Source organism: Nothoprocta perdicaria, unplaced genomic scaffold (genome assembly GCF_003342845.1).
Source record: "Nothoprocta perdicaria isolate Ctin4 unplaced genomic scaffold, notPer1 scaffold_74, whole genome shotgun sequence".
NCBI lineage: Eukaryota > Metazoa > Chordata > Aves > Tinamiformes > Tinamidae > Nothoprocta > Nothoprocta perdicaria.
In genome coordinates, this window is record NW_020456021.1 from 1,165,640 (window position 1) to 1,186,815 (window position 21,176).

The window sequence follows — 21,176 nt, forward strand, 5'->3', positions numbered from 1 at the left end:
AGGATCTAATAACTATCTTATTTATCTGTATCTTCAGATTTCAGAAGCAGCCTGTACCATAGGTATGGGAYGTGCTTTTAAAAGGCTTTTTTGTTTTAAGCAAACTTACTTTCAAATATATATGATTCGCTTAAGCTTGTCCTGAGGGGAGGAGAGGGCTCCTGCTGCCGTCCTGCCGCCCCTGGCGCTCCGTAAAGCCCRGGGGCTCCCCGGCTTTCCCATGGGCTCCCCGGCTTGGCGGGGTGGTTGATGAGGGGCCAAGGTGCTCGCGGAGYTGGGATTCCCGGTGTGTTGGGATTCTCTCTGTGTTGGGATTCAGGGGTACAGCAGGTTGCAGCCTGCTGCCTGCTTGGAGTGAGGAACTGCAAGCGATTCATCTCAAAAATGCACYGTATTATGAAGCTTGAATAGGATCTGCATTATTTCCCTTGGAATGTACTTTAGTTGATTGCTTTTCAGGTAAATGGTCATGTAGCTTTCTCTGTAGAAATGCTTTCCTTAAAAAAAAGCAGCACATGAGGAGTTGTTAGGAATGTCTGTCCTTCTGCACACACTGCATTTACACACATGGTCCCAATGTGCGAGCAATGAGGAGTGAGAGAACCATTTTCCTCCCACGGGTCCCTTTTCTGTTGGTAGCAAGGCATATTCCACTTACTGACAAGCACACTTGTTGCTTAGGTTGTAAGTCATGCTTTTCAACAAACATGATGAAAAACAGCTGTCCAAATTATGAGCCCAGTGACAAAAAGAAATCCGTCAGGATGCCCAGGCGGGGCAGTGTTTTGTGGCTCGTATCAGTATTTGAATCTTTCAGGTTTCAAAGCAGCTCCAAATGCAGCAGCATTTGGAAAAGCCCCCTTTCCTGCAGACTGGAGAGCACAAGTCCCAAGTCCTCTCTGCTTCCTAGAGAGYAGAGTCAGCGTTTCCCACTGGGAGGGCAGTCATTCCAACAAGCACTTTTCAGAGAGACTCAAAACTCCTTGAGCCTTTTAATAGCAGAGCTGTGGATTTGCACGTGATTCCTTTGTTCGTGGCCAAGTGAGAGGTACGGACATCAGCAAGTGACACATTTCTTTGCTGAGACAAGGCAGGGTAGCCTGGGATTGGCACAAAAGCCCTTCCCATTTATGAGCTCTTCACTAATGCTTCAGCCTGGCTTGTGCGCGGCGCCGCAGAAAGCAGCGCAGATCTTCAAGGCAGCGTTCGCATTGCGGAGCCACCGCAAAGCCGCCCCTGTGGCTTTGGGGACGCGAGGACGAAGCCGTGGGCGGCGCAGGGGAGCCGAGGATGAGGAGCTGGAGCCGCCGCTGGGATATGTGGGGCAGCCGCTGGGATATGTGGGGCAGCCGCTGGGATATGTGGGGCAGGCCGTGGCCTCGTGCGCGCTCCGGCACCGCCTCGTATTCGCGTCTCCCTGAGCCCGCCACGCTGGATGTTTACGGGGCTTGGAAGAGGCTGCCCTTCAGGGAGGCAGGCACTCGTGGGCAGGTGAGAAGCGTCTTGCCCAAGCAGCAAGGTACTGCAATTCAGGAAGGCCAGTAACTGGAATTTGTTGTAGTCACACAAGTCTCTCCAAGTTACTCTGGACCTCATCTCCCAATCCCATGCAATTCTTGCTTTGACACCCTTCTGTCACCACGGTGGAAGCTGCTGTACCCTGTTTTATGGGGACCTCGGGGGATCGGAGGCTGGCTCAGGTTGGAAGCTGTGCTGCTAGRTCACACAGTCCACCCTTGTGCTTAAAGAAGCAGGGTTAGCACCAAGTTCAGACCGTGCTACTTATAGTCCTGCCCTCTCAGATCTTCAAAGTCTCCAAGCATGGAGATTCCACAGCCTCTCTGGGCAACCTTCCCAGTGCTTCGTTCTCCTCATGCCCACGTGCATGGCCCAGGGCTGGACACGCTGTTCACCAGAGATCCCTCTGTTCTGCACCAGGAAAACACAGAGAAGCTTCATGGAGCCTCATGCAGTGAGGTCTGTGAGCTTATGGTAAAGAGCTTGAGAATCGGGCACCTCCTCCAGCGTGAAGGTGAGGCTTTTGGAAGGCCTTGGACACATCTCTGCTCACAGATCCGGCAGAAGCCTGGCTCAGGGCATAACGGAAAAGACTCCCAGGAAGGGAAGGAAAATCCGCAGAGAGAAAACAAGCACCTGCCTCGTTCCTGCAGGCTGAGAGCACCTCTGCCAAGTCACACGTGGCCTGAAAGCCTTGGTACAAAAGACGATCTAGTTACCTTGAAAGGAGTCTATAATCTGAGACTTCTGCTGGCTCCCGTATTTGCTTGCTGTGTTTTCCACTTGGTGTTCTTATCCAGGGAACAAAGAGCCAGTTCTGTAAGGAGGTGCTGCCTGTTTGTGGGTGCTCAGGGGGGCAGGCGCCTGTCGGAGGCTCCTGCCCGAGCGGGAGCAGCCCAAGGCAGCCGGAACCTGCCGCTCGTGTCGCTTCCCCGCGGCCAGACGGTGCTGGGGCCTCCCTCATCCCGGACCTGGGCCTYGCTTCCCAGGGCTGGGAGCCCCGGCGCTGCCCGCCCCGCAGGTTCTGCTCYGTTAGAGCTGCTTCTAGCAGCAGCTTCAGAAATGCTGCGCTCTGGCCGTGTCTTCCCAGGAGATCAAAATGCATCCTGMTGAATTACCAGGGGCTTGGTGTTCCACACAGCAACCTCTAGCTCTTCGTTTGCAGATGGTATTTGAAGATGAACAGTGGTGGACAATTTGGGTAAAAACTGTGTGGGTGTTTTTATTTCAATAGTTTGATACAATTAAATAATTATTTCAAAGAGCTGGACCTAGGATTTTAATTTAATGTTTCTATATTTGCCCTGGGCTGAACCGCTACAGGATTTTGATACTCAGAATAACAGGTAAATATTTTACGTTATAAACTGCTTTAAGCACAAATCCACGCTGCATATCCAAGTGACGTGTCAAACAAGCAAACAATACACCTTCATCTCCACATTAACCCAAATTAAAAGGCGTCTGGCAGACAGTTGTGTACGGGGTAGAATATTCTGCTTTTAATGGACTGCTAGAATGAGGTAATAGGAAAAGTTAGGAGGTTTGAGCAGTCTTTTGCTTTCTCCCTTTACGTTCTAAGCGTAGGTAGCATGGACTTGAATATCAACAGGGCTGTTGATTCTTGATTCCTTGAAGGCCTGGCTTGTAAACGGACACTTAATAGAGTCATTACGGAGAACTAGTCTAATTGCATTAAGTAATAGGAATGTCACATTGCAGCAGCTCTCTGCTCAGTGTCCAGGTTTTACTCTGCATTTACCTTGAATCTGTCCTTGTTAAGTTCTTCATTCGTCAACCTGTCCACATTTGATTAATTTGTTAAGTCTTAGTTCTATTTATCTTCCATCCAGACGTTCTGTGGAACCGTCAGATGTTTCTAAATATCAGCCAAGAATGATGCAGATTGTGGATGCTTGTGAGTCTGCYGCAGGGACCTGATGGGGTAGAAGGCTAGGATGAAACAAAGTGAAATATCTTGCATTTCTCTGGAATATTGAGAAAATATATTTTACAGAGTTCTTAAAAGGTTGTTTTGTTTTCATTCTGTATTTGTTTTTAACAAAAAGAACTTAAATTACAAGGCAATATTCTGCTGGGAGAAATGCAGCTGCGAAGGACGGACGGAYGGACGGACGGACTGAGTTAGGGTTTGAAGGCCGGGGTTTGGCAGTTCTGCACAGTTTCTGAGAAGAGCCCCTGTCTGCCTGTTTCTGAGTGCTGGAGGGTAGCAGTTTAAGGTTAGCCCTCCCTGTACAGTTCACGGGCCTTTGTAGGAGCAGATACATGCTCTTCCAGGGGGTTATATGTGGCCCCCAAGTTGCCTGTCATCCCGCCGGCAGTGGCGCTCCGTCCTTTCCGAGGCACCTGGGGTAGCAGCAGTTCCGCTCCGCGGGCACGTTSGCGTCTCTCGGGTTATGGGAAGAGCCGTTTGCTGTGGAGGCGTCCCCGGTGCTGGGAGTGCTGAGTGTCGGTCCGGAAATTAATGACGTGGGGAACGCGGGGCGGTGGGAAGTACCTCCTGTTTTGTGTTTGAATGTAGCGTGTGCCCAGGGAGGTTGTGCAGTCTCCTTCYCTGGAGATCTCCCAAACCYGCCTGGATGCCGCCCTGTGCTCTGGGTGTCCCTGCTGGAGCAGGGGGTTGGACTGGATGATCTCTAGAGGTCCCTTCCAACCCCAACCATCCTGTGATTCTGTGTCTTGGTACAGCTGGAGTGAGTGGTTGAGTCGTGCTTGTTAAGTCTGAACCAGAGAAAAATACATGGAGTGGGACAGGTCTTGTCCTCCGGGATGAGTGTTGGGAGGGCGCTCGGGATCTTCTCAATTCCTTATGCTCCTCTAGAATGGGACACAACRTTAGGATTCTGTTTCTTTCTCCAGTGCCACCTTGACTGTTTCTGAATCGCTAAATGATTTTGGAATCTTGTTTCATCCATGGGTTTCTTAATTAAAGAAATAAAATCGAACCTATAGTAAACCAATAATTATAGTTGTTTTTAAAAAAGGTAGGAATCATTTTGCTGTCGCATCTTAGCACTAACCACATTGTTAGTTTATTAAATATCTTCTGTTATACAGCATTCTCTTGTGCATTATTTTGACCAAGCTGAAGTGGCTTCTGATTTTGCAAAAGGGTTTAATTAAGAATCTAATTATTTTTATTTCTTGATTGTAAGGCTAGCACACCATTTTGCACACCTTGGTGCTGAAGTCCTGGTGCTACGGCCTTAGTTGAATTGAAAAGCAAAACAACAGAGGAGGATGCTTTGGATTTGGGTCGTTTGGGTAATGGAAAGAGCCACRGGGCTGCGAGTGGGATGTGAAATAAGGGCCCTTAAGGGCGCTTCAGTCTGAGCTTGGGACCTCCCATTCCCTGCGTCTGAGTGTTGTTGTTCTTTCCCTAAGCTACCTCTGAAAATGAATTACAGTGAGTTATCTGGAGCGGGGTATCACGGGGACAACAGATCATCTAGTGCATTTTTATAGACTCCGGGGTCGTGTAAAGAGTTCCACCAGAATCAATAGAGGAGACAGTCTGGGGATTTCATAGCTCTGCCTTTGCCCCTGCCTGTGTCTGTGTGGGTATGTGAGGGCGCTGAGCTGAGCGTGTTGCCAATGACTGTCTTTTGCTTTAGTTTTTACCAGATTCGTGCATCTATGAAAATCCCACCAAGAATTCCCCACAAATTGGAAGCTAGCTTGTTACACGCACCTGGTAAGTGCAAGAGCTTTTAGCCAATGGCTTCGTTATCTCCCCTTGCTGATTAAGGGACTGTTCTTTTTCTCTTATGTTTTTATAGCTAATATAAGAATTTTAATTCTATATCTTTTTATTAACACAATTAAAATACAACTCCATGCTGGCCTACTGAAAAAATAGCTTGTTTGTTCTTAGCAATGAGACTTAAGTTAATTACAGAACTTGTGTTACAGTATTTCCTCTGTTGATTCCCATTACTGGTAACACAACACGGTGATTCCTTCATATTAGTGTCTTCTGTTTTTTTCCGCTGATCTCCTTAATTTTCTCTTGTTATGGACAAAAATGGCTGAAGACTGGGTAGGTGTCATTTAAGCAGGTATCCTCAGAGGAAAGAAGAACTTCAGCTGCTTCAGCCTTTGCTGCAGGTTGCTGAGCTTGTTTCTTTGCAAAGAAAGGCTCTGAAGAGGTTCAGTCCTTCCTGCCTCTGCCCCTGGGCCTTGCTGTCCAGGAGCARCGTTAAAACCTGGTTTAAGCTCCTGAACAGAAATATCTGCCCAGAGCCACTTCCCCCAACCATTCTTTTAGTTTTAAACATGGTACTCAGTTTTGTGCCCTGGGCACATTAAACCCAGAAAAACGTATGTTAATGCTTTCCTAATTCTGAAAAAAAAAGAAATTTTTGGAATTGCCAGGAAGAAAATCTTGGTACAGACTTAGAAAATGTGATATAAGATTATTGAGACCTGAATTATTGTGCAGAATCACCAGTAAAGGTGCTRAAGCTTCTTGAATGGTTCCTGGGTATGTGTGAAGTAATTTTTTTTTTTTTATGAACAAAGGAACTTTTTTTTTAAGTCATAATTGTACTGTGGTTTACTGGAATTTAACTTTACTAAACTGATACTTTTTAATAGTGTTACTTAAATTATATTTTTATTAACTCTAATTTTTTTTTCACAGTGTCTTATAGACCTGCCTTCAGTTATTTTTCAGAAAGCATAATGGGTTTTGTGACATATATTCTAGCCCTTTAATCTCTTTTTACTAGGCATGAGCTACRTTACGTCTGCAGTTTGACATGAGCTTAAACCAACAGTGTGAAAAAAGCAGCAGCCTTTGTCTCCCTGAGGCTGTTTCCTGCTGCTCTGCGCCCGGCTCTCGCCAGCAAACCCTACCGAGGAGCTCAGCCAGCTGATAAACAGGCTTAACAAACAAAACAAACCAAGAAAAGTCGGGARGAAAAGCTGGGATGCTTTTTGAGATCAGTGTCTGCATCTGGTTCACCGCGTAGCTGCTAGTAGTGTCTGTGCCACAGCAGCACGACCATGTGGAGAGCAGGAATGTGGGGTCAGCCGAGGAGTGGGTGGAATTGCTTCTGTTTTGGTAGGAGTTTAGATTTGTGTGTGTGTGGTAAAGATGGATTTTTGTATATGTGGTAAGGATGGTATTCATTTGTCCTTCTTGTGGACGTGGTTGTACTTTGTCTCACGGAGGACCCCTCTTCCATCTGCTTCAGATGTGTCCTTAATTTAGCAGGATTGGAAGCGGTAGATCTAGCTCACAGCCTTACATTCAAGGTGATCAAACAGCTCGTGTCAGTCACTGGCCATTATTTTGGAAAGAAGAGGCCCTGTCCCGGGCTGTGGACTCATGCTGCGGGTCCAGGCCACCCTCCGAGGGTGCCTGGTGTCCGTCCCTGGTGGAGCAGATGCAGCTGGGCCGGAGCCGCAGCTCTCGCTGGGGCCGGTGTCACGTGGCACCAGGAGGGTCTTCTGAGCCGCTGGGCTCTGTTCTTCCATCGTCCTCATACCTGGGGCTTTCCTCGGGTCTGCTCCCTTTGACAACATCRTGGTTTTCTCATCCTGCTCCCTGTCTTCCTGACGGTTCCTCGCTCTCCCCAGCAAGCGCCCCGCTCTCCTGAGCCTCTTTCCTGCTCACCCCAAGGTAAATGTACCTCAGCATTTCCCTTCTTCCTGCTGCATTGCTTCTCCTTCCACTGCTTGTCAGCCCTTCCCAACTTCCTCAGGGCCCACGTCTCTCTCCAAGCCCTTTTTCTTSCCTTCCCGTTTCCCTATTTCACTAGAGCAGTGTGGGAGCCAGGACGAGCTTCCCTGCGGGTCTCATGGTTGGGGCCATTCACTCCCCACATGGCCACAGAGCTGTGGGTTTGCCTCCAAGGGGCTCTCCTGTGGGGAACAGCTTCTCCTGTGGGAGCAGTGAGAGGCTTCTCCGCTGGCTGGAGCGAGTGGGGCCGGGAGCGGCGCGCAGGCCCTGCCACCGCGGCCACGTGTTGCCAGCGCCCCTTTTCTCGGCCACGTGTTTCCATCGCCCCTTTTCTCATCAGACCTGGGGCTCTGCCCTTGGCTGGCGCCCTGCGCTTACATCAGGGTGCGTGTGGTCGGGGCCGTGTCCTGGCCGCCCTTGCCCTGTGTCGTGCCTGGGGGATTCCTGCTGCGGAATCAAGGTGCCTTAAGCGGGAGAGCTCCCTTTGGGGGCCCAGCCCCTGCAGTCTCCTCGTCTGCACTTGTGTCTAGTGTCTGAAGGGAGGCTGAAATCCGATTTTATGAAGGTTACAGGGTGGGAGTATCAGCCTTGTAGACCCCAAAGCTGTGAAGCACGAACTCTACAGGTGGATTTTTTTTTCCTTCTGTGAATTCTTATGAAGTCATCTGTTAAGATGGCTTGCTCATTCCCACTAAACTTTTTTTTTCCCCCAAACATTCATCAAGCATTCATCACAACTGTTGTGAATTCTTTCTTATCAGCAAAAGTGCAGTATTGAACAAGAAACATAAGGGTATTTGGAACTGATGTGGCCAGAATAGTATATAAAAGTGTGGAAGGAGGGAAGGAAGGTAGGTGGAGAAGGAGGGAAGGCAGAGAGAAAGGAACCACCTGCGTATTGGAGTACCTCAGACTGTTCATGCGTGACATTTAACCTTTCTTTCTCATCTGCAAGTCATTCCTAGTTATCAATGTGCTTAAAAAATTTAAAACAATAATATTGAATGAAAGAAAACAAACTTTATACTTTTTATCAGAACTTTTGGTGCCAGGAAGGATTTATTCCAGCTCAGAACCAAGCAAAAAATACTCAGTCTGGAAACTGTATTGAAAGTAAATTACATTCCAAAATACTGATACCGTATTTCTTAGAAACAAAAGCATTTCTCTGATCTCCAGTTTTCATTGTTGGCTTTAAGTTCTGATAGTGGAGATGAAACTTTCAGGAATGAAAAGTTCACTTATCAGCTGCCCCAACATTTCCAGATTCTAGACCAGTTTTTATTAACACTTGTTTCTCTCTTTTCAGGTGCAGATCTTGCCTTTCCCGCTTCAGTCCATGACAATGTAGTTTGCAGTAAAACATTTCAGATTCTTTACAAAAATGAGGAAGTTTCTGTAAATGATGTGATGATTTTCAAAGTAAAAATGCTGTTAGATGAGAGGAAGGTAATCTGCCGTTCAATTTACTATATCCAGATACTTAAATTGCTGTTACTTATAGTTTAGATTACTCTTAAGTATAAGACCTGAAAAGTTTTCATGATTCTACAATTTCTTTTTAGATTGAAGAATCTCTTAATGAAATGAATTTTCTGCTAACATTAGATCTACACTTCACAGATACAGACTATTCGTAAGTGTAAATCTGGAAGGTTTTGTTAAAGCAAAATGTTGACAGGTTGTAAATTAACATTCCAAAGTATATGCCAGTGCTGAAYTGATAGCTGCAACAGTTACTAATAATCTATTTTGTGTATTGCTCTTGTATTTTTTTGCTTACCTACTTTAAAGCCAGTTGCTCTAATTCTGTGTGTTTTTATTTATTTTTAGACCCGATGACCTGAGCACACTACAGCCAATCAGTAGCCGAACTTTAAAGCTGCACTTTAACTTGCATCGGGGCCTTCATCATTATGTCAACGTTATGTTTGACTACTTCCACCTTTCGGTCATATCTGTCATAGTCCATGCTTCTTTGGTTGCTCTGCATCAGCCATTGATAAGGTAATCTATTAATAAAAGGCCAATAAAGTATTTGGGTGCCCATTGGAAGTGCTGTGAAAATAAAATATTTGAAAGACATTAAGTCTATATACAATGTAGTTTTCTTTATGACAACTCGGGAATTTGAGGGTTAGGAGTAGCAGACACCTCTTGTCTTAAAAGATACCTCGAACAAATTTTGTTTCTCTTAGAAAYAGGAGTAGATAATACGAAGTAGAGCTAATACCTAAAACCAGAGAAATGAGGAAGCTATTTATACATATTTCTAATTGGGAAGATCAACTCTTGACTCTGTTAGTGGCAGGAATAGCTCTTTATTTCTTAACTCTCCGTTACCACTGTAATTCTGTAAAATGATGCACTTAAAGCAGCAGCATCATGTTTATAAAATGTGAATTGTCAAAAACACTGTGGTGAAATTCAAGGTTTTCCTCTGCATTTATTTATCGCCTTGTTTCATGGAAAGAAAGTGAAAAACAATTTTGTAACTAATTCTCAGTCAGGACTGAACATTAAGGATCCAGAWTGGGATTTTTGGATGGGCCTTCTCTTTGAGTAGCTGAGGTCTCAGTTACTCAATCAGCAGCCACAGTTTGTGTGACTCAGCCCTCCAAGGGTTTTTTGCTGCTCGGTCTCCTTTACAACCTAATAAACCTTGCAGCAAAGTTGGCAGAAGATGAGTGCTTCTTAACCTGTTGTAATTAAAAATGCGGCTGTTTGGCTTAAACTTTCAGGAATATTGTTTAAATTATTTGAATTCTGCATTAAAAAGAATAAGGGAGAGCCTGACAGTTCCCTGGCATAGATTCTGCTGGCTTTTGTGGTAAGAGATGGCAGCAAAAGAGGGTGGTAAATTCCTAAACTGCTGCAGCTTGCTGGAGATGCTCCTTGAAGAGAGCTACTTCACAAGTCCTCCTTTAAAAGGGCAGTACCAACAGCCTGGGCACTTACAGTATGTTATTGAGGAGTGGTGTTTTGGCATGTTTTTTCAAAGAAATGCTGAGAATTTTTGTAGCTAAGACAGATTTGTGATAAATAGGATGTTAGAGTAGTGCAGTTCATTTGTATTTCTGAAAATGTGGGTATCTCTTGCAGCTTTCCTCGCCCCGTGAAGAACACATGGTTGAACAGGAACGCACCAGCACAGAACAGGGACTCTGTGATTCCTTCCCTTGAAAGTGTGGTCTTTGGCAATAACTACACAAAGCAGTTATCAGCAGATGTAAGCATTTATCAGTTAAACATATTATTTATATTGTATGGGGTGGCATGGATTTTTACRTTTTTACAGAAATACTGTCTGATTCGGATTGAAATTTGGAGGTACTTTGCACTTTTCAAAAGAGAAATTGTTCCAAAAGGTTATGTTACATTTCAGGATCATGTAGATAGAGCACTTAAAATATTTAGTGYTTGACCTGTTTTCTGATCTACTGCAATCCACTGAAAAGTCCACTTTATTCTGTAAATGCTCCACTTACGGGATGAAATTAATATGTGCTTGTTTGTTTCTTTAGGGTTGCAGTTTTGTGGTTTCAGAGTCTTTCCTCAATCATGCCTATAATTTCCACTACACACTTTGTGCCAGTTTGCTGCTTGCATTCAAAGGGTTGCATAGCTATTTTATTATGATAACAAAGGAACTCCCCTCTTCTCACCGAATTGAACTGGGTACGTTGAATATAATAAAATGCATTGCTTTCCTTTCAGTGCTTATTACAAATGTCCCCTCTTCTAGGCTGAAGTAGTGTTAATTTTGTACATCTTGTATACCTGCAATTTGTTTGCTTAAATTGATCTGGAGCTTAATAACTCATAATGGGGAGGAAGAAAACAAAGCATCGCTCCACTAATGAAATAATAAGATAACAGTCTGAATTTATACAAATATTTTTTTCTTCTAGGTCTTTGTTTTAAGATTTGGCCTGTTTTTCAAGTAATGGTTTTTAGTGGTGAGAATTTTGGAGAAAGAGTCTAGAAAAGCATGCTGTAAGTTTTTTTATGTAAAGCATGATTGTAAGTTGCGAGGAAGCAACTTGTAATCATTTAAAAATGAAAGCTTGGATTTGTGAAGAATATTACATTGGAAACTTACCTGAAGACCTACAAGAAAAAAATGCTGCTGATTTAGTCTGCAGTTTAACCCTTGAACTGACCAGTAGACCAATGGCTTAATTACCTGGGAATTAGGAAAAGCAATCTGAATACAGACAAACTGTTCCTATAAAACTGAGGAGTTAAAATACACTTTCAGAGCAGCTATTTCTTTAATAAAGTTAAAATTAAACTCTTACAGATCAGCTTCATAGAAAGAAACCTAAGTTATAAATTCTATGGCTGTGGAGGTTCCTAGTAACTTGAAGTAACTTGAATGAACCGTACTTGATAAAAATAGTTGTGAAAATACTCCATGAAATGCATTTCTATAGAATGCTGGTGTGTTAGAGAGTCTACTTTGAGCTTGCAGAATGAGGAGAGTAGTATAAATTAAACGGACACTGCATTGGCCTCAGAAAGGACSAGCTGGACTTGTTTCCCAACAAACACCTTCTCTGTGTATATTGTGAAGTTTTATTTAAATCCAGAGACGAGGCAGGTCTTTCAGAATTTACACTGACTGTAGACAGCAGGTATAGATTATGATATGATGCAATGTATGTAGTTTGTGTAATTTCAACAACATCAAAATTAAACACTAGTTTATAAGACAGGAGAATGGAGATGTGTGACATGGCAGCCAGTTACCGATCAAAACWTAGGATGTTTCACACACACATTCAAAAATGAAAAGGCATTTTAGGAGTGGGATTACTGGAGGAAGGATGCTAAAAATTTCCACATAAATTGCACGTACAATTAATGTAGAAACTGAGGCTTTTTCTTTATAGCAGCAAAGAATGGTTATGGTGCAAAGAATATTTTTTCTCAGTTATTTTAATTTCAATGTGGAGGAGGGGGGAATGGCCTGTTATGTGGATGATTCAACTCTTAGTCTTCCTTTTAATGACGAAATGCACTTTTTGCCGAATAGTATCTCTTGGTTTTAAAGCCATTGTAAGTGCAGGCTGCAACTAAATCCAGCAATTTAAATGTTTCAGATAGGAGTTTACATTTTGTAAAACATTCTTACAAAATATATATAACAAAAAGATGCAAGTAATTGCATTTCGTAGCTGGGTGGTACCCCTCAAGCCTCACTGAAGTCAAAAGATTTTCATAAGCCTCAGTGGAACTTGAGTCAAACTGTTAGTGATTTCTGCGAGTCCTTTAGCTTACCTTGAGGAAATGCAAGTTTAAACAATACATTGAGGCATGTGAATATTTGTAATTACATTTGACATACACTGTGCATATTTTGCTGACAGTTTGTTTCCTATTTTTTTCAAAATCTTTTCAATTTCTGCTGTAACTTATTTTCTTATTTATGAATCTTTTGAAATTTATTGCAGTTATGATGTATGCATGTTGACTGGAACAACTGATATAACAAAAGGAACTAAAAATATTAATTAAGCTATTTTTGCTCACCTTTTGCTCATAACAAATAACTAATTGCTTTCAGTACTTCCTTTAAAATCCATCAGCAATGAAAAAAACATGTTTCTGTAATTTATACCAAAAAAATGAAGCACTCTGGACTTTACAAAGTATGTGCAACTGTTGTCCCTTATATTTAATTTTTGAAATAAATGAATTATTTCTTTTGAGCAGTTTTACACATGAAATTTAGATGGATTTTGGGGAAAGGAATCTCAAGTCCTGTTTCAGTCTCAGAATCATCACTTTTTTGTGATTTTGTTTCTTCTGTTTGCCCAATTTTATGATGTACATTCCAACTCAGTTTCAACTACCTTATCTTTTTGAGAAAGCACAGTGACTTTGCAGCAGCATGCGCAAAGAACTCCTTAGTAACCTTAACACTTAGCTATTACTGGCCTCAGGAAATAAACAGGAAAACAAGTGGGCATAATGTACATCATGAATAAAACCTAATCGAGAAACTACCCTCAAAATCTGTGCTTTACTGTACTGATTTAACTGCACTAATTGCTAGGCTAGCAATAAGCTTTTCTTTCTACTAACTTTAAGGCAAATAATAAATCACAGATGGAAAAAGGAGGTTAGTAACTAGTCATGTGTATGCAATCCCTGTAACTAGCCAAGGCCAGCATGCAGGTCCTTTATGAACGCCTCCTCAGAAGAAAATATCCACGAGCCCAGAGAGACGCCTACCTAGGTATGTTTACAAAGCAGGTGATATAACCCCTCAGATCTTTCTTAATGATATAAACCATTTTTATGTGTAAACAGGAAGAAAAAAAGCCTCTGTATTCAGGCACAGTGAAAGTATGTTGAACTCTGAAGTTTGTGGAGTTGAGCTACTTAGACCTGTGCTGAATATAGATGGTGAAATGAGAAATTATTGCTGCTTTCTTGGTTCGGTGTTGTTTTATTTTTGTGGTCCTGTTTTAATAAACAGAAATGATTGAAAAGTTTAGTCAGCTGTCACCATTGAAATAACCAGCTAAAAAAGGTAATTACAGGTTGCTTATTGCAGACTTAACTTTCTTCCATGCAGAAGGCTTTCTTCCCTGCAAAATCTTTCAGGTTCCCTCAGGCTTCCCCCAAACACTGCACAAGACTTTCTCAAGGCTTAAGTTGCAGCTGTCTGGGTCTAAAAAGACAGCTCTCCCTTGGAAGAGTGTCCCTGCTACCCTGATATTGGCCAAATGATGTTGCTCATCACTTCACAGTTTATGATGGGAAAGAAAAAAGCTGTTAGTTCAGAGCCATAGTTGGTGACAAGCATGATCATATATCGCTGCATCTTCTTTTTGGTTAAAGAAATGAAGCCAGCAGAATTGCATCACGTGTTTGCTGGCTAAACACTGCTGCTATAGAATGTTACTATTAAATTTCCTTTCACCTTTTGCCCTGTAGGATCTGTATTATGTCATTTTTTATTAAGAATATTGTAGTTTGGGGTTTTCCATAATGATTTTAGACCTCAGAGTTCTAACTGTTGTTCAGAACTTATCACCAACTGCAGTTTGACATTGAAGATAAATATTCAATACTGGCTCTGGTAAATAAGCCATTTAATATTTTCAATAATGACAAAATTAGATTTTTCAGAATAATCTTCAAGCATGAGTTAGTGAACAGATTTAGGCAGTATCTTTCAGAAACATTTCTAATCTTGTTTCTGGGCACTTTGTGCATTTCTGCAAGTTGTATGTTTTCTCAGAACTTTTTGTTTGATGTTAAGTATAATGGCAATAAGTGCAATAGATGCAATTATTTGAAAATCAATACATAGCCACTATGCCTAGGTGGTATCATTCAAAGGTAAATTGAGTGAAAATGCAATTGCTGCTCTATAAATTTATGTTTGCTATCCATATCACTTTTTAATTTATTTTTAATTGTGGGATTGGAGACAAGTTTTGTGTATATGTTTTCAAGAAATATTATGGTTTTTTTCCCTTAATACTATATTTSAAAAATGAATATAAATATTTGTCACAAACAGAGTTTTAGGGGTTATAAATGGCTGTTTATTCACTCGTACCTCAAGTAAAGAAGGAAATGAAACCATAATCTTAAATTAACATTTAACTGATTGGAGTTGCTTGACTAGAATTGGAATGGGTGACAAGGAGAAACATTCAATGTGAATGAAGAAATGCTTTTTTTTCTCTCTCTCTCTTTTAAATAAGTCATTCCAGGGTGTGATCCAGTTTAAGCTATCATAATATGGAAGATTAAGTTATTCTTAATCATCCTTTCTGTAGATCAGTATTACATAAAGAATAGTTTTTAACCAAAATACAATTCCTCATACAACTAAGCAACTGTGTTTTTATGGATGTTGGTAGCTTAGATTACAAATAGGGTAAATAAAAGCAATTTTAGTTAATGGTGTTCTGTCTTCTACCTCAGTAATTAATAAAAAACAATCTAACTTGAGTTTAAAACGTACAGCATTTCAAATTCATTGTTGAATTTAGAATGGCATCCCATTTTATTTGATAGTCTCTTTTCTTTTTAATGTGTGTTTAAATTCTATAATAATAATAAATAATATATAATTTAATTGTGTAATATCTGTTGAATAGATAACTACTTTGATTGTGCACCGTGAGAAATACATTTTTCATGTGTTTGCATCTCTCGTCTTTCCAGAAAACTTAGATGTAGAAGTCCGTCTTACAGAATTGTGTGAAGAAATAAAGGTACTCTTTTCTTCATATCTACAAAATTAGAGGATGCTGATTTCATATCTTACTTGGGAATAGATTTCAGTTTCAGTCATCGCTGCCTATGTGTTTTTTTGGCCAATGTTTCTTTCAGCAGTTTCCCATCCAAAGAGAAGTCACTCAGCTTCAGAATTTTAACTACTCACATGGCATCTTGTCATGCCAGCCTGCAGTAAACTCGTGTTTTGAATTTTCTGTGCTCATTGTTTGCATTCCTGCTTTTATGATCCTCTGGTACCACAGTGTTGTAGAATGGGGCGGTCGTGTACGGCAGGCCGTACAGGAGCGTTTCCCCGGGGGTGCCACCCTGCTTGGAAGAGACCTGTACCCACGCTTGCCATCTTTCCCCAAGGAAAAGCATTAGTTTTCCTGCCTTTCTGTCCCAGCCTCTGTCCTTCACGTGCACCAGCGAGAAGSTCTCGAGGTGGGACGTGTGAGGGGCTTGGGGATGGCGCCGGGCGCAGGCCGCGCCAGCCGGCCTCATCCGGCCTCGCAGGGCGCCATTAGTGCAGCTGAGTCAGCACCAGCWCTGCTACCCCTGTGGGCCACTAGCAGTCTTATTTACACATTACAGGCTTTCCATATTTAAATGTGAGGTATTTCACGACCTCCGATCATTTTTCTTCCTTAGTTCCTCTMTCAGCTTATTAAGCTATGTTTTTTTGGTTTTGTTTTCGCTTTGTCTCCATTCTTCTATGCAATTCTCCTCATGCGTCCCTCCACACCTTACCTGCGCTCTCTCCTGCTGAGTTGGCATCTCAGTATTTGTTGTCCCTCTTGCTACTTCCTCTTTGAAATTGCTGAACTTGGCTCTTCTCTATCCTTACCCTAAAAACTCTAAAACCCATTGTGCCAATGCTTCTTGTGCCTGTGATTACTTGATGAAAAATTACGTGGCAGGAAATAAAAACCTAGTAGTCCACCACTGATGTACACAGAGCTCTAYCCCAGGCTGCCGCACATTGCTGAAGGGAAAAACTTCCTTCACACTGGGTTTATCTGTGTGTGATCTGGTTCTAAGAAGTTCTTGTTCTGAGATCTTTTTTGAAGATCTTGGTTCTAAGTATGATGCTGGTCCCCAAGGACATTTAAAGTGTGTATAGACATAGCCGGGTAGTGTCATCTGGATGTGTAGGTCTATATAAATGTTAYAGTCAGTTGTGACCGTTCTGAAATAGAAATACCTCTTTTTGAAAATAAACTTTTAAGATCACATCAAGTTGCGACTGAGGCATTTTGTATTGAGTGTCTGTTTTCTGCTTTATTTTCCTGTGTCTACATGTTAKGGTTTGCAATTGTGTAAATATTTTTTTCCTCAAATTTCAGAAAATGGAAAATCCTGATGAACTGGCAGAACTTATAAATATGAATCTTGCTCAGCTGTGCTCCCTTCTAATGGCTCTCTGGGGGCAGTTTCTGGAGGTCATTACCTTACAAGAGGAAGTGACAGCACTGCTAGCACAGGAGCATCACACATTAAGGGTGAGTATTGATTCTGGCATTATAAAGAGCACATCACGCTGTTATGGAAATATGTATCAAATTGAGATTGCAAATAGCGCTTATTCTTCGAATATAATACATAAAATACAAAGCAACTAATTCATTGAACTTCTGAATAAAAACTGCAGTTCAGAGGCAAAGTGTGGGCTGTGGCACAAGAGGTATTTGTTTAGAACAATATGTTTTTATTCTGGTGGCATGCTTAGTGCTTGCTCATTTTACTTCCCTGCTACATATAGGCTGTCTGCTCAAGTTACAAAATTAAGTGTATTTTTCTTCCGATTTAAGAATTTATAGCATTTGTAAACTCTTTGTAAACTCTGAAGGGACTCTTAAGCAGGATTTTAAAAACAAAAATCATCTGAAATGTGAACATATGTACATGTGGTGAGTAACTACACACACGCGCACACACACACACAGAGTTGATCTTTTTCTTTATATGCATGTTCATGCAAGTTTTGTAGGCTTAGACAAAATCACAACAGTGCTGATTCTCAGAGTGAGCTGTTTTCAAGTATTGGCTAAAGCTGTCCTCTCATCTCCTAATGAATACTTTTCCTCTCTTTTGATATCAAAAATGTGAACAAACCTAACATGGTAAAGTTTTCAGAGAGTAAGATTCATTAAAACAGAAACCAAAAAAAATCCCCCAAAACACAACTGACATCTTTACAGTCTGAGATCACAACCCATGCATTTATCACAACACATAATAGAAAGGTCATCTTTAAGAKCTTATCTGAAAGCTCTTCTTCTAAAGCTGTTTGCGGAGACTTTGTTGCTTCATCAAGTTAGTGAGAATACCTGACACTAGTGCTACAGTCTAAAATCTATTTCAGGTTTTTAGTTCTTAAAGATTTGTTGGTCTAACTTGCATTTCTGTGACCCTCATCAATAACCTTTCCCTCTAGACTCTGGACACAATGGACCATGGTCTTGATCATAAAGACTCGCTAAACCATGTTGTTAATGAGGGTTTGTTGCTTAATTTGGGGGACAAATKAAATCTTTCAGAAAGATTTATTTATTGGATTGGGCTGTGATCACTCTTAGCCTGTGATCACTCTACTATCCATCTGTGATCTTACTTACTGCACGCTGTCTGTAAAAATTCAGGAATCCTTAAAATTAATTCTTGATGAAGTTAAAAGGAGGAAAGTATTTCTGATAACCCACATTTTCATTCAGATRTTAAGGKTTTTTTTTTTTWAACAAATATATATTTAATAAGAAAGAACAAGCTTTAATATTTTATTTTTTGCTGGTCCTGCTTTCAAAATGCAAGMTACATTGGGTAATGATGTGCACGTAGTTTCTTGAATGTGCCTCTCTCTTAAGTGCTCTGTTTAATTCAATMTCTAGCTCTCAAATACCTTAAAAATTGTATTTCATTGAAGTTGTTTTAAGGAATATAAATGAAAGTGGTTTATGACCCTGAGTGAATTGAGGCATCGTGCATATTAAAAGTGCTTCCTTGATGCTTTCCAGTTTTCAAAACACAAAAGGCCCCTCCCTCTCCTTAAAAAAATCTATCACTTGGTTTCATGCCTGCATTTTTTTTCCAAGTACTCCCGTATCCCCATAATTTAAACTTAAAAACAAATTTGTTCTGTCGTCAAAAGTGGAGAAATATTGTTTCCTGGGGCTATGAACCCGTGCTCACAGTGTAAGGATGATGGGAGTTGAAGAGTCTTCGTGGTCCTCAGTGTGGCTCGCTATTGAGATGCCGAGTCACTTGAATTTCTAAATCAAGATCTCTGGGCTCTAAGGTGACCTTGTTACAACTGAGAAAGTTGATCTTTGTTTTTGGAAAAGAAGTGTCTACTAGTGATTTTTTTTTTTTTTTTTGAATTCTGCAGTTACTTTATCTACATTATTTACCTTTAGGTAGTTTCTCTATTGTATTCTCTGCTAGATGCTAAATATCCCTTAGTTTTACCATTTCACCTTACAATACTTTTAGTCTTTGCTTTTTACAGGAAAGTCTTATGTTAGTCTATCAGAAAGAGACACTTCTAGGCATATTTATCTGACTGGTTCAGAGGTTTGTAGTAAAGCAACTCCCTACAAGTACCTGCCATCAGCCTCGGACAAATGACTGGCAGCCCCTGTGCATTGCTTTTAGATACTTAAAAAACACCTGCATTTTTTTTTCTGGAGTGTAGTTAGAAAATAAGGATGTTACGTTATTTTTTATGATATAATGAAATAGGTATTTTAAATACCTTACAAGCACTTTTGAGTACATCTCCTCTCTAGAATGCTATAACAGATTTTAATTGCTACATTAAAAGCACTGAAATTTTAGGCCTACTAGAACATCCATCTTCTGTAATATCCCCCTAATAATAAASTTTTCAACTATTGAAAAAACTGTTTGAGATTTGGAATATTACAGAACTTTGGCACGCTAAATTGGCTCATACAAGGTACTTATTCCATAGTGACATCTCCTGGTAGCTCTGGGCATGATATTCCAAAACCATTCCTTTCAGCTTGATAATTCCTAAAATGTAGTGAGAATGTAAGGATTGCTTTTTTTTCCCCCCCACACACATTCCCAGCCTGTGTAATATGGATGTATCTGGGCCTTTGGAGCAGTCCTGGAGCTGGCCTTCCACTAGCGCCGCACCTTTGCTGCTCTACTGAGAGCTCCCTGGAGCCGGGCTCGGATTTTTGTCAAAAATACTGGAATTGTTGCAACAGTTAGGAGTAGTGTGGACAGCAAATGAAGAATCACAGAATCCTTAAGGTTGGAAGGGACCTCTAGAGATCATCCAGTCCAACCCCTGCTCCAGCAGGGACACCCAGAGCACAGGGCAGCATCCAGGCGGGTTGGGAAGACCTCCAGGGAAGGAGACTCCACAGCCTCCCTGGGCAGCCTGTTCCTGTTTTTGACCCCCTGGTCTGGAGAGACCTTTCCTAGCAGCATTTTCTCCGTAAAGCCCCTGCCTTTTCTTCTCTAGGCAGTCAGTGGCAGAAGTGTAAAGTTCTCTGCATAATAATTCCAGTTACTTTACATGATGAAGTGACTGATTGCAGCTAAATTCAAGAACATCTTTTATGCTATTCTTGGTCTCGGATCACAGAAATATCTCCTAATTAGGAAATATTTCCTGTTACACAATTGATTGGAATCTTTTAAATACTTTTTTTAAGTTGTTTAGGCTGACAGTCATCATAATGATGAGTTGCTTTAAAAATCTGATTAAAAAACACATTCAGATTAAATTAATGTCATGTACTAATTAAAATGTATGAAACCCGTCTTGCAAAACTTCAGCTTTTGAATTTTCTAGATACTGTATTTTCAATATACTTTGTTATTATACGTTTTTTACTTGTGGTAATTATAGTATAATTCACACTCCCATTTCATCATTATATATTAGATAAAAATAATCCCCCCCCCGCCATGTGTAAGGTACCATATTAACCTTGTAATCTTATTAACCCTGGACATGCAGTTAAGTCCCAAGTACAACACTAGTAATTAGCTTATGTTTTGTTGCTCTCTCTGTGAATGGCAGCTGAAATCTTCACAGTAAATGACTTTCATTGCTGTAGAGTTCACTTTGGGGCCAGAGAGTATTCATGGGCAGTTTGAAACACAACCTTCTTGGGGTCCCGGGACTAGAGAATATCTGAAATGTTTTTTTGCTTCTAGAGATAATTCTCAGGCATATTCAGAAATGTCCACCACACAGTAATTTCATTTCCTTCCATTGAATTTCTCTTAAGATTTGGCATGTTTCTGTTCCAGATGAGCCTTGTTTGTTTGATTTATTTCTCTATAATTGAGTTCTCAGCAGTCGATTGAGTCTTAATGTAGTTTGCAGCATAAGTTAAGATTCCGTTTTCAGTTGATAGCCTTTTTCATGGCATCTACTCCCATCCATTCCTGGACTGGACATTTATAAAAAATAACTGTAATGCAAGTTAATGCAAGTTAATGACATTGTGGCGTGGGGATGCKGGACGTTTTTCAGAAATTCCTGTGATAATCAGCTCTAACTTCCCTTGGCTCTTGCAGGTGCGCAGGTTTGCGGAGGCTTTCTTCTGCCTGGAGCATCCCAGGCAGGCTGCCCTTGCCTACCAAGAACTGCAGTGAGTAGCCTCTCCACTCGTACATACACACACGTATAGAGAGATAGATAGATAGCATCTAGCAGTATTTA

The 21,176-nt window shown here is 41.3% G+C and overlaps 1 protein-coding gene across 2 annotated transcripts in view; it reads left to right on the top strand.

Annotated features, from left to right (window-relative positions):
- The window catches only part of FAM135A (family with sequence similarity 135 member A), a 59,803-nt gene that overhangs the window by 18,725 nt on the left and 19,902 nt on the right, over positions 1 to 21,176 (top strand). For both annotated transcript variants that reach the window (XM_026051258.1, XM_026051257.1), the window contains 10 exons: positions 5,154 to 5,233; positions 8,535 to 8,674; positions 8,791 to 8,861; positions 9,059 to 9,232; positions 10,328 to 10,454; positions 10,750 to 10,903; positions 13,392 to 13,469; positions 15,419 to 15,468; positions 16,819 to 16,974; positions 21,032 to 21,105. In XM_026051258.1, the coding sequence (XP_025907043.1) occupies positions 5,154 to 5,233; positions 8,535 to 8,674; positions 8,791 to 8,861; positions 9,059 to 9,232; positions 10,328 to 10,454; positions 10,750 to 10,903; positions 13,392 to 13,469; positions 15,419 to 15,468; positions 16,819 to 16,974; positions 21,032 to 21,105 (1,104 nt within the window). The remainder of the gene's footprint in view (positions 1 to 5,153; positions 5,234 to 8,534; positions 8,675 to 8,790; positions 8,862 to 9,058; positions 9,233 to 10,327; positions 10,455 to 10,749; positions 10,904 to 13,391; positions 13,470 to 15,418; positions 15,469 to 16,818; positions 16,975 to 21,031; positions 21,106 to 21,176) is intronic.